The sequence below is a fragment of the Tasmannia lanceolata genome, unplaced genomic scaffold (genome assembly GCF_043159265.1).
Source record: "Tasmannia lanceolata isolate RefF3 unplaced genomic scaffold, GAP_Taslan_0.1 ptg000020l, whole genome shotgun sequence".
Lineage (NCBI taxonomy): Eukaryota > Viridiplantae > Streptophyta > Magnoliopsida > Canellales > Winteraceae > Tasmannia > Tasmannia lanceolata.
In genome coordinates, this window is record NW_027518697.1 from 7277603 (window position 1) to 7291268 (window position 13666).

The 13666-nt window shown below is 39.7% G+C and overlaps 1 protein-coding gene across 1 annotated transcript; it reads right to left on the reverse strand.

Moving 5' to 3' along the window:
• Positions 1-962: 962 nt before the first annotated feature.
• LOC143854885 (zinc transporter 8-like) lies at positions 963-5486 on the reverse strand. Its single transcript, XM_077365006.1, has 3 exons — positions 4896-5486; positions 2144-2293; positions 963-1268 (listed from the first exon to the last, which is right to left on the reverse strand). The coding sequence occupies exons 1-3, from the start codon at positions 5484-5486 to the stop codon at positions 963-965; spliced, it is 1047 nt and encodes a 348-aa protein (XP_077221121.1).
• Positions 5487-13666: the final 8180 nt, after the last annotated feature.

Genomic DNA, 13666 nt, shown 5'->3' on the forward strand with positions numbered 1-13666 from the left:
TTTTGGACTTAAAATTGATTTTCAAAATCCAAAACGAACAAGGCCTAAGCCGACAAAGGGACATGCCCCACAGAGGACTAACTATGATGTTCTATTGGTTTGTTTGGAATAAGCCTCACAAGTGCATCTCCTACTGTTTTTTCTTTGTTTGGATTGCAAGAAATTCTTTCCATGTTTTGAAAGGGAAATGATATGATTATGGTTAATTTAGAGGGATATCATCATAAACGGAAGGTCCCTCTAAATAACAATTTAATATAATTGGTTCAAGCTACATCTTTTGTGTGTAGAAAATAGTAGGAAATTTTAGAAATATTTTTCTGTTCCAAACTTTTCCAAGAAATTCCTGCAATAAAAAAAAAAAAGGGGTTTCACATCATGGGATGGTCCAAACCATTCATTTGTTAGGCACAGGCCTATTTTGGTATTGATGACGCCAAAATTCGTACATGAGAATCGGATGAGCGTTGTAAACAGATTCGGTTGTTCGAGTCGGTAGAGCTTCGATCAGTGGGTGCCTGCGCTCACAGAAAACAAAGATAGAAGGGCCCCCAAAGGGGGACTCCGGGGACACCCTCCGACGCTCAAGTCAGAAATCGACGTTAACAGACATCTAAACTTCTTTTGTGAGTTATGTTCATCTTATTCCATTTTAGTTCGGGCATGCAGTTAGGTATTAAACTTTGGGTGAACCCTTAATAGTTTTTGAAGATTGTTTCCTAGGGACTTTACTTACATGTAGTCATATTCATAAGTGGAAAAATAATAGTCTTTAAGGAGTCTTAATTTGCATGCAAATGGACAGCAAAATTCTCTATATGGAGAGTAACATTTAACGGGTAAAAGTAAGAGCATAACCAAATGTTTCATATCCATTATTCATGAAAATAAAAACTATAAAGCTTAAAAGTATTTTTCATAAAAATAAAGACACACTGAGAGGAGATAGACTCCTTTCTACGCTAAGCCCATTTAGCGAGGAGAGACATACAGCCCGCTCCAAAAAGAAGAAATGCATTTACACATAGCTGAAGCTTTCCATTATTTTGCACGATGGGGTTCTTGAAATCAGCTGCCAGTAAATCCACCAATGCCATATAGATCAGGATTCCCGATGAGACGGAATTGAATATCCCTTCCACAATCAAAGCCGCCGGGCTGTTTTCATTGTAAACTGACGATATCCCTATGCCTATTGTAATGCCTACGGGAGTCGTTAAAAAGAAAAATAGCACCATGACAGTCATTGCTCGAACCTTGAACTTTGCCTAAAAACAAAAAAGATAAATTCAACAACTTTAGCATATTCACATTATACAATTTAGTAAATTATATGGAAGTCTTTTCTTTCGACCTTACAAACCCATTTCACTAGGGCACTCCTTATTTTGCACTTTCTAATTACCTATAATAAGATATTACAATTCACAAAAGGCTACCAGAAAATATGTTTATTAATGTGAGAAATGCCATTATGAAAACCAGAAAATGTGACAAAGCAATGGTCCTTAGGAAAGCTCCATTGATTGGACTGTTGTGATTCCCAAGTCAATAAATTTTGGCCTATGGAGTCAATCGAGTAACATGTGTACCAAGTGTTTCAAAACGTAAATGCAGCTTAAAAATATGGCTAAAAAAAATTCCTCGTCGACTCAGTAGTGCACGGCCAAGTACTTGGTTGACACGGTTGAGTACTCAATTGAAGCAATCATGAGCTAGAGGAATTTTGATTGACTAGGGAGGGCTCAATCAAAATTTCTAGGGGTGAAACTTGGGTCTGGTTGGGTTTAACTTTTACTAAAAAATGAATTGCAATCAACCAGAACCGACCTTATTTCTTAATAAAAGCCCAACCCAGATTCCTAAAACACGACCTGAGTTGCACCCCTAGGAGTTTCAAACAGTGTGTACTAAAAGATGGCAGAGATGACTATAGTGTAGAGTGTCTTCACAATGTCATTTCTCAGTATCTTATGTTCACCACTACCATTGAATAAATGAGTGGGTGAATGAAAAAGAGTAAAAAAAACCTACAATATCTCATTGATACATATGATAAAAATATGCATTACTCTTAAAGAACTAAAATTGTAAAAAAATAGTAGGAATAAAAGCTTATATACAATCAGTGTATAATCCATACCTGAACTATGCATCCTCCTAGTCCCATTCCCTCAAAAAACTGGTGGAAACTCAAAGCAGCCACAAGAGGCCTTATAGTAGAAGGGCTTTCAGATGCACCCAAAGAAATCCCAATAATTACGGAATGAACAACAATTCCGAGCTCCAAAACCTACAAAGAAAAATCATCTCTATTATTTCAACAAACAGAATATAAAATGAAAATCCAAAACCTTATAGCAGTCCTTATTGCAAAAGGGAAATAAGAACGGAACATGTTAAAAAAGAAATGAATTAAATTAGTATTAATGATATTATTTTGATGGAGATAATCAAAATATTTGGTAGATAAATGAAAATCCGGTTCACTTCTGTTCTCTGTTTGGGAATCATTGGTTTAAAATTACAGTTGATGTTCTTGAAAGCTCTCGTATTTAGTATCCTTCCTGTTTTCCTTTTCTCCATGGATGCAATTTTATTTCTTCATAAGATTTAGACATTTCCCTATCCTGTTGAATCAGTTTCCAACTCAATTCAGAGCCATAGAACCGAATTCTGAGGTCTAATGTGCAAGATGATTATAAAAATGTCAGCCAGCACATGAGATCTTGATTTTCTGCCTTGGCAAGAGGACCGAACCCCTACCTAAGCCTTTGGTCTAAATTTTCAGAAAACCTGGTTACAAAGATCTTTTGAACATCCTTATACCAGAGATCTATAAGCTCGAGTGCTTTTGCTCAGCTTGTAACTGGTTATGCCAAAACCAAATGCACATGACAGTTAGTTAGTTCAGTATGAACTTAACTTATAGTCATGGAGTCATTAAAGTCAGCTTTTTTCCATTTGCTACCCCAAGCCCTTCCCAAAATGTTCCAAATACCCATCAGGAAGAACCCAGCCATTTTATCAAAATCCCACATCAATACTAATTCTCTTTCAAGAATATAGGCAGGTTTATTAAAGAAATAGCAGAGAGAATCCATATGATATAAACCAGGAAAATTAATGAAATAACAGAGACAGAAGTCATAGAATCAATGGAATTCATTGAAAGAAGGCTGAAAAAAGAGTCAGAAAACAAAGGATGATTATTGTAAAATATTGAAGATTTCCACTAATCTTTACTTATCTTACAATCAAGCCTAATGAGTGTTTATATAGAACACTCAAGAGGATAAACATAGAAACTAGTATCACAAGATTTATGGAAAGAGATTTGACAAGATATGAGAAGATAATCTCAATACCTAATCTAGCCTCCCTGCATAATCTTCCTCAATTAATCCAAATCAAATCTTGGAAGATGTGATTTTATTCTACCTAATCAAACCATAGTTGCCTAATCTAACATATTGGTGGGATCTCACATATTCTAACATGCCCCCTCAAACGTATATGGATTGAAAATCGATATAAGTTTGATTACAATGAATATCCCCCAAAAAATGTAAAAATTTGCCAATTTTGTTGCACGTTGTCACGATTGATGTCTAATTGATGTATGTTGCCAATATTGTTGAAGATGATGGATGATGGCCGCTTGTTGTTGAAAAATGTGTCGCATTAAAAAGGTGAGCCATAAAATGCTTCAATGAACTGGATTGGACTCAAGCCTGAATGGGCGAGTCATTAGGCCGATTAGAATATCGAACCTTCTGAAAATGGGTCGCAATGGACCAATGCCAGAATGGGCAAGAAATGGGTCACAATGGACGAATGCCGGAATGGGCAATAAATTGTCTCTATGGGCAAAAGAAAGGCTCAATGGGCAGACTTCATTGGTCAGCTTGAGATACCGATCCTTATGAAAGAGAGAAATTGCTCTCTCAGGCACAAACCTCAAGGAGAGAGGCCCCTCAACTGAGTAGAGCTCCTATTTAAGGCACGCACTACAAAGAGGTACATCAACCGAAATAGGCGAAATACAAAAATATAAAGGAGAGGAAAGAAATAGAAGAGAAAGGGACAAATAGCGGCTAGGAATGGTGGCAAGAATTATCGACGAAAAATTGGACATTGGGAAAAAGTGTGCAAATATCAAATATGTGTTGAAAATGCAAATCCCTTTTCTTTCTTTCTTTTTATGAAGGTGTTGACAGCAAAATAAGGAGACCGTGTAGTTGGCACAAGATGATGAGAGGCTCATTCAAGAAGTTGAGGGGTTATTGAAGGCAACCAAGAAAGTCTTGAAAATTAGATGGGAAAAGAATGCGAGATTGAACAAGAATGCTAAGGAATTATGCTAAGGATGCAAAGAGATTGAAACTAATGAAGCTGGTAAGGAAGGCACTACTAGTGGTGTTAATTTGAGAAAGAGAATGTGGGAGCAACGGTGGTCGGGGGGATGGCTAAATCAGCCGTCGCCGGAGAGAGCAGCTATTTGTCTTGTGGTCACTCTAAGATCGGTGGCTTTGGTATCATGTAAAATATTGAAGATTTCCACTAATCTTTGCTTATCTTACAATCAAGCTTAATGAATGTTTATATAGAACATTCAAGAGGATAAACATATAAACTAGTATCACAAGATTTATGGAAAGAAATTTGACAAGATATGAGAAGATAATCTCAATATCTAATCTAGCCTCCCTGCATAATCTTCCCCAATTAATCCAAATCAAATCTTGGAAGATGTGATTTTATTCTACCTAATCAAACTATAGTTGCCTAATCTAACCTATTGGTGAGATCTCACATATTCTAACAGGATGATTATAAATAGAGCAATTTTGCAAACACATCTCAAAGTAGCAATTCATTCAATCAAAACTTACTTGTGATATGACGCGGTGTCTAATCAATTCAGTCGAGTTCATCTCCTGCAAAACAGAAACAGACCCATGAGAATGTCCATGCGTAGCATGAGTGTGAACATGAACATTCTCCATAGAACTCTCCTCATCCACTTTCACGCCATTGGTTGACTCTCCCTGTGATCTATTATAATAGGTGGTAGCAAAAGTATCCACCATTAACGTTCCAATGGCCGCCATCATGGCCAAGAAACCCGCGACAGGAAAATGACCCCATGGATTCTCTTTAAGACAAGGTGAAGATAACTTGTCAAAAGCATCTGGTAATACATGGACAAATCCTGTGGCCAAGATCACACCTGCAGCAAAAGCTTTGACGATGAAGAAGATTTGTTTATCTGGCTGAAGAGCGGAAATCGACCTCCCCAAGATTGGTAGACACACACCCACTGCCCCTGCTATCAGAATTGATGCAATGGCTACTAATTTCAATCGAAGAGCCCTACTTTTGTTACTATCATCTGATCCAGCCCCACAATTATCCGCAGAAACCAATAAGGATGCAACAAAACAACAAAAGATTAAAACCCTGAGATGGTTTTGAAGATTCATAGTCCTGGTAAAAGATAGTTGCAAAGGTGGAAGGGAGAAGAAAATGTTAGAATATGTGGGATCCAACAGTTAGATTGGGTTAAGATCTCACCGTTGGATCATCTTGGAGGTAGATTAGGTAAGTTGGGTAAACAAGGCAACTAGATAAAATAGGCAAGTGGATTAGAAGAGGCAAGCAATAGAGATTAGAAAGTAGATTTGATTAGGATTATTTTCTTCTATAATTATCTTGATTCCATTCCATGTTTATCATGTAAGTTCTCTATATAAGCACACATTGATCCTCTTGTAAATGCAAAGTTTAGTGAAATCTCTAGAATTTATCATGGTATCAAAGCATTAGATCCTACTAAGGCCTGAGCACAACATACGTGAGTCCACGTCCTCCGGCGGACGGGTGTTCTAACCGTCCACCGGTGGCCATCACTCCCCATCACGATCACCACGGCAAGCCTACCTATGAATCCGGCCAAATCCATCTGTACTGATGGATGGTCTATCACTATTTGCTATTCACCATGCTTGTCTATGCCCTTCTTTCGTACACCTTTTTCTTCTGGTTATTATCACATCCAATGAGAGATTTTAGTCATATTCCTTGCCTCTTTAATGCAAAGGTCTTCTTCGGTGAATTGTTGTTGAGAATAGAAAAGCAGGGTAGTTTTATTCCTTGCCTTTATCTGTGTCTTTTCTTATGCCTCAAATTTGATAACGGCACACCTTTTCATTCATGCCTCAAAAACACTCCCATATTTGATATTTTCACCCCATTATTCTCTTAAAAACCACAACCTCGCCTTATCTAAGGCCCTCAGATTTGATGCTTACATCCGCACTTTCTAAATCCGTAACATTCACAGGCTTGTTAGAATGCTACTAATTTTTACCGTCATCATGTATCGTTCGTTGTCGCTCATCTTATTTTCTTTTTCTTTCAAACCCTTATCTCTCAAATCTTCTCCTATTTCAGTTGAGGTACCTTTCTTTAGGTGTGTGCCTGAAATATTGACTCATTTCAGTTGAGGTGCTTCATTCATTTTGAAGTGCGTGCCTCAAGGAGGATTTTTAGTTCCATGAGGATCAATATTCAAAGCCGACCAATGCTATCTTATCCATTGAGGCTCATTCTTGCCCATTCCGACATTGGTCCATTGTGACCCATTTCTACTCGTCCATCGAGGCTTGAGTATCATCTAGCCCCATTGAGGCTATAATCTATTGGCTTTTAAGCCCTCTTCGTGACACATCAGCAAGCGGCATCTTCTTCGACAATCATCATCAATGATCATTGGCGGCAACATCAGTCTTCATCAGAAGATCTTCATCATAGACTTTTGGAAGTGTGCATCAAATCGGTTGATTTTGATTACATTTGTAATTTGGGGAATTCTATTGTATTGGGAATTTTTTTTAATTGTTGTCAAACGTATATGGATTGAAGATTTTCAATCCATATACGTTTGAGGGACATGTTAGAATATGTGGGATCCAACGGTTAGATTGGGTTAAGATCTCACCGTTGGATCATCTTGGAGGTAGATTAGGTAAGTTGGGTAAACGAGACAACTAGATAAATTAGGCAAGTGGATTAGAAGAGGCAAGCAATAGAGATTAGGAAAGTAGATTTGATTAGGATTATTTCCTTCTAGAATTATCGTGATTCCATTCCATGTTTATCATGTAAGTGCTCTATATAAGCACACATTGATCCTCTTGTAAATGCATCCAAGTTTAGTGAAATCTCTAGAATTTATCAGAAAAGTGTGGGAAAGTATTAGGTAGAGGAGAAGAAAAGTGTCATGATGCTATTGAAATCAGGCAATAAGAAAAGTGTCATGATGCTATTCATCACAGACATTGTATCTATATGACTATAACTCCATGAGGAGAAGGAGCTGTAATTTAAAAAAAGGAGGGCAAATGTATTTTGGCAATGAAAGATGTGCTCATTTTTTTCTAAGAGACAGTTTGGGTTGGGTTTGTTAATTACAGATTAAGAAAGAGATGTTGAGAGAATGTTGGCATTCCAAGGAAATTAAGGTGGAAAAATGAAGGGTTCTTGTCGATATCAATCGTAATCTTTATTTACTAATCTAAGCCTTAAATATATTAGGAAAATGATATGTGGAGGCAGGCTGGTTGTGTTAATATGTGTTTGGAAACCATTTTGATTATCACTTTGGCCTCTTTTTCAGAGGCAGAGAATCAAAAAAAAGATGCAGATAGCTAAAATCGGCTTACCCAGCACAAAGCCCCTTCCAACAAAAGACTTTGAAAACGGGATTCCGTGTTGAAAATATTTTCTATGTTTCTCATCACTTCACAGGGAAATGTTATCAGCGCTACTGTATTTTGATGAGGGCATTCCTCACTTTATTAAAAGTACGGTATGGCCCGCACCTTAGGATGATCGAAACCGTCCATTAGATGGACTACAGCCTAATAGGTTGGGCCCCAAAAATCATTTCCATAGATTAATCGTAACCCTCCGATCTATAGAGGGTTAGGATCAACCCTCTAACATTCAGATTTTAGATCGGAGGGTTAGTATCAACCTATGGAAATGATTTTTAGAGCCCACTGTGGCCCATCTAATTGACGGTTTGGATCATACTATAGTGCGGGCCATACCGTACTTTTAATAAAGTGAGGAGTCCCTCATCAAAATAGAAATAGAGTAGTGCTGATAACATTTCCCCTCCAAAAAGTATGAAAATGGTATCTTCTGAAGTGATTACGTAGGTCCTGTAAAGTATCTCATTTTTTATACGCACGAAAGTACGAAAACGGAATCAGGGTTGACTGAGGTCGGGGTTGCCGAATAACAATTTTTATACCTTCTATTTTCGATGGCTTATAAAAGTCCCTGAAGCCGATTTTAGAATGGGTGATATTCCCTCCTTAATTCTTAAATGAGAATTATATTTCCTAAGAGAGAAATGATATTCCCACCCCTTTCTCATTATTTCAAACGCCTGTGAAAATAAAATAATTTATCAGAGTTTTTATATGGTGTCCGCCCGTACATGCATGTAGGCACCACATTATCCAAACAAAATAAGGGTACAACTTGGGTCATGCTCAACCTGAACCCGACGGGTTCAACCCAATCTTGACTCACGTTGGGTTGGTGTTTCTTCAGGTTCAGTTGGGTTAGGGTTGTGAAAAGCCAACTCGATTTTATATTGGGTTGGGTTAGGGTTGAGGCCTTGGGCATCCACTAATTTTATCACGATTTCTTCGGTTTTTTTTTTGGCCCTAGGTTAACACAAACCCAAACCGATTCAACCCCACCCAATTTGGAAAAAAGAAGCTTAGACAAGTTGGGTTAGGGTTGAGAGATTTAAAGGCGGGTTATACATGGGTTCCGGTCCAACCTTATAAACACGTAGAGGTGCGTACTACATAGGTACCACCCTCATATGATTTCTCGTCAAAAGGTTGGATGACAAACATTTGACTTGAAAGAGTACGTATCACTACACCTTTTCTTCTAACGCTGAAAAGATAAATATCACATACCTTATTCTTCAACTTTCATTAATGGTTTCAACGGCCCAGATTGTTCAAGGATTAAAAAATATATATATCTCTAATTAATCGATCATGATCGATGTCCCCTTCATATTGAAGGAAATTGGCCATGCAAGAAGATGGGGGATCTAGATATATTAAGGTGAGGCCATGTGTATTGCCGGAATCAGGAATTGGAATCGACATGATATTTTGATTCTCCCTTAGATGGAATAAAAAATAATATTAAAATTAAAATTTTGATTCTGAAAATTGTATTAAAATATTCACTCCAATTGGGGTGGAATCAAAATACCACCTACTGGGCGGGAAACAGATTCCGGCATTTTCCTCTTCGAATTCTGCCTCAGTGACAATTCCACCTATTTTACAAAAAACTTGCACCATTTTCTCAAGGGGACTGATAAATTAGCCCCCAAACATTCCCCAATCCGCCCCTCTTCCTTAAAACATCTCCTGTCACTCACAACCGTCAAGTATGTTACCGGCTGAGTAAGCAGTGCCACCATTTCCTCATCATTTTATCACCACGTTCCATTAAGGGTGTAACTCTCTCTTGCTTATTGTTCCTCTTGGCCACAATGCGGCCCTTCCTTCCCTCCTTTGCCACCCCGATCCTCCCCTTCATTCTAGGGTTGCAACTCGGGTCAGCGGGTCGGGTTTTCCATAACCCTACCCCGGCCTACCCGAGAAATTATCTCGGGCCGGGTCACGTCGAGTTTTTTTTATGAGAAAACCCAAGATTTATAAGCCCTACCCTACCGGAGATACTTTCTCAGGTCGGGTCGGGTCTCGTTTCAATGTTTAGATTAAGATAATAGCTAATTTCAAAAACTGTAGAAAACATCAAATCTTCACACTAAAAGTCATTTTCGTGCATAAATTTAAGAAGTTACTTTTTTCACATCACAAACCTGGACACCTCAATGAAAACAATTATATCAATACACTTGAAAATAGTTTTCCATGTTATTTAAGGGATATTAAATAAAGTCATAGTACACCTACAAGAGTCAGGCTGGGTTTCGAGTTTCAGGAACTTGAAACCCAACCTGACACAAGACCCATGATTTCTAAATCCGATCCATGTTATTTTGGGGCTGTATTCTGTTTGCTTGGCTATTGGTATGAAAAGTGTTATCTTTCATTAAAAAAAATTTAAACAGAAGCCCAAAAACAGCCCTTTACTCCAAAGACTTTAATTCCAACTTCTTCCTGTCTTTCACATACCAAAATACAGCAGGAGCTCTTCATATTCTCATATCAAAGTAACAGTTGACTAAAACTACCTTCGATAAACTACTACTATGACTTTGACACTAATGTTGATAACCAGATCATCCAGTGGATGTATGGAAGAGGAATCAACTGAAAATTTTAAGCAGGAAGCAGTTTAAGAACATATCTTTCTTTACTGGCCATGATAAATCCAGACCCTTAGACCGGTTTTTTGGTCCAAAGAGATGCTGAGGAGGCAAGCCGCAAACCAGGCAGACCCTCTAAAGCCTCGGTATCCTATCCCCAAAACCCAGCAAGAAAAACAAAAACAAAGCTTCAGAACCCAGGCCTTTGATAGTGGATCAGCAACCAAGATCACCGCTAGAAGCCCCAACTTTGTCCAACTTCAGCTCCTCTGCGTTTTCCCAAGGTGGAAATGAATAGAGGTTGAAGATGACACTTCCTCCAAGAGATCCTAGCCCTACATCTGCAAAAGACTATACCCGTGAAAAGACACCTATGGCTGTCCCAGATGGGATTAGATCGTCCTCTAGTAGCCATGCTGTCATCCTAAACCAACATGGCAGACTAGACGACATTGAGAACCCGCATGCATTCAATCCTAATGCCAACTTGCCTGTCCACAACCCTACCCCATCTTCTCATAATGCTGGAACTGACCCTCAAACCAATAAAATCCAGAAATCAGCCAAACTAGCTCAGAACCATGTTCTCTCTTCTCTGGATCAAACTCACAAAGCTGATCAAAAGTGGGTCAATCTCTTTGAGAACAAAACCCTCAAAGCCATAGACACCAAGATTGATTTCCATCAACCATTGAAATCTGACGATGGCATAACCAAGGCCTTGCTTCGAGAAGAAGATCTATGTGAAGCAAAAGACAAATGGAACAAATGTATTATGGGCTACTTCCCTCGCAGAAGGCCTTACTACATAGCCCTGAAAAATCATTTGATGAAGAAATGGCAGCCAAAGGGAAACTTTGATTGCTCTGCCAAACAGCTTCTTCTTCTTCAAAATCACTGCCGAAGAAGATTGCACAATGGTGCTTGAATCCAATAGAACCTATGGGGGAAGGCCCCTTATCCTTCAACGATGGTGCCGAAATTGTGCTTTGGAAAAACTGAAACTCACCTCTATCCCAATATGGATCAGATTTCCAGTTCTGCACCTCAAATTTTGGACAACAACTGGACTTGGAAAGCTTGCCAGCATTATTGGTCGCCCGCTCTAAATAGACTCTCCAACAGCCGAAGAATCTTGTCTCTATTATGCTAGAGTCTGTGTGGAAATTTCTGCAGAAAGTATCTCCCAGATGTCATCCACATCCAGACTCCAACTGGAACAGAAACCCAGTCCGTTGAATACGACTGGAAACCCAGTGCCTGTAATCTTTGCAAAGGTTTTTCCCACCCAAGTGGAAGATGCCCTCAAGCTCCAACAGCACAAGAACCCCCAAAGAAAATGGCAAAACAAGAATGTATCCAAAAGAAAAGCAAGGTTGAAGACACAGATAAGGGCCCCTCCAATCTTGACCCAGGTGAATCTGAGCAGCAGAAGGAAACCAAACCAGCTGCTAGTGCATCCTAACTGGAAATACATTCAGCATCCTTTTTTTTTCTTTTTTTTTTATAGAAAAGGTAACAATTTCCATTAAAAATCCAACATTCGAGTACAATTGGACTAGGCGCGGGAGACAAGTTGTCGCCCAACGTCCCTCTACCCCTACAACCAGTCCGAGTATAGACTAGCACCTTAACAGACTCTGTTTACAATGTCCTCAATACCAACTTTTACAACCCCCTCTTTAGCCAAAGCATCGGCCACGCCATTAGCCGAGCGGGGTAAGTGAAAGAGAGGCAGAAATCCTTCTGCAGCAGTCCCTAATTTCCGTAATGGTACTTGCCAATTTCCACAGCCCACAATTCAACCCCTTTGCCCAAGCGAAGGCATTTGACGAATCTCCCTCCACTATGAGAGGAAGAGATACATGCTCAACCGGCCACTTAAGCCCCCAAAGCAAGGCTTTGGCCTCCGCTTCATTCGAATCTGAAATGCCACTTGGGCCGGAAAAAGACATCCATATCGAACCTTCTGCATCACGGATGAATCCTCCAATACCCGCCGGTCCCGATTTCTCCTTTGCACTACCATCAAAATTCAGCTTTAATGATCCAGACAGTGGCGGCTGCCACGGAGGTGATGGACCGTCTTTTCTCTCTTTTCCTATATAATTGCCTTCCAATTCCGAATAATTTCTGCCGATGAATCGGGGGAGATAAAAGCATCCGCACGAGTCCACACTACCAAGTCAGTTTTAATATTGGAAATGATCATGCAAGCCTCCTCTTTTTCTTCGAAAATCCTGCGGTTTCTTTCACCCCAAATGTGCCACAAGGTCGCAAAAGGTGCGACGCCAAAGGTCTGTTGGGCCTCTTCTCTTTTTCTTCGAAAATCCTGCCCAAATGTGCCACAAGGTCTCAAAAGGTGTGAGGCCCAACAGACCCGAAGGGGCAACCACCCCAGTTCAAAAAGGTTTTCTTAATAGAGCGATGGAAAACCCAAGAGAAACCAAAACTCCAGATAATATCCCTCCAAATAGAAAACGAGAAGGGGCAAAGAAGAAGGTGGTTGACAGACTCCTCGACACCCTTGCAAAGAATACTACTCACCAAGGTAAGGTGCCGGCGTTTTAGCCTATTATAAGTGTTTATCCTCCGGTTTGCTACTGTCCACGGAAAGGCGGAGACATTTGGCGGAGCCCCCGAATGCCAAATACAAAAAAACTTGGGCGACTCGGCACCACCACTGACTAACTGGAGGAAGGAAGGACGGACAGAGAAGTTGCCATCAACATCAGGAGGCCACACCACACTCTGTGATCAGAAATGAGTGGACAACAATAATGAGACTGTAGGAGATGTAAAAGGCGAGCGAGACTGCCGATCTCGTGATCCCTCAACAGTCGTCTAAGCTTAAGGTTCCAATCAAGACACCTGTCCCCATTTGTTTCAAGATAGTCACACACTTTAGCTTCTCTATCCAATGTCAATAGGAAAATAACCGGGAAAGCAATGTTTAAGCGTTCTTCCCCAATCCAAAGATCAAGCCAAAATCGTACCCTTTCCCCCCACCTACTTGGAGCCTCACTAACGGCTCAAAAAGGGGTCGAACTGCGCATATCGACTTCCATGCCCCCGATCCCTTCCCTGAAAGAGGGTTTTTACTTTTCCAATTACCCCATCCAGCTCCATATTTTGAACAATTGATAGCCAAAAGGCCTCTTTTTCTTCCCCAAAATGCCAAAGCCACTTCCCTAAAAGAGAGAAGTTACACATTTTAATCCTTCCAATACCTACTCCACCATGGGGTTTTAATCTGCAAACCTTATCCCACTTCATTAGGTG

Coding starts and splice junctions, on each gene's coding strand:
- LOC143854885 (XM_077365006.1), bottom strand. CDS start 5,486: ATGAATCTTCAAAACCATCTCAGGGTTTTAATCTTTTGTTGTTTTGTT. Junction 2,294..4,895: donor GACACCGCGTCATATCACAA/GTAAGTTTTGAT, acceptor TTTTCTTTGTAG/GTTTTGGAGCTCGGAATTGT. Junction 1,269..2,143: donor TAGGAGGATGCATAGTTCAG/GTATGGATTATA, acceptor TTTTGTTTTTAG/GCAAAGTTCAAGGTTCGAGC.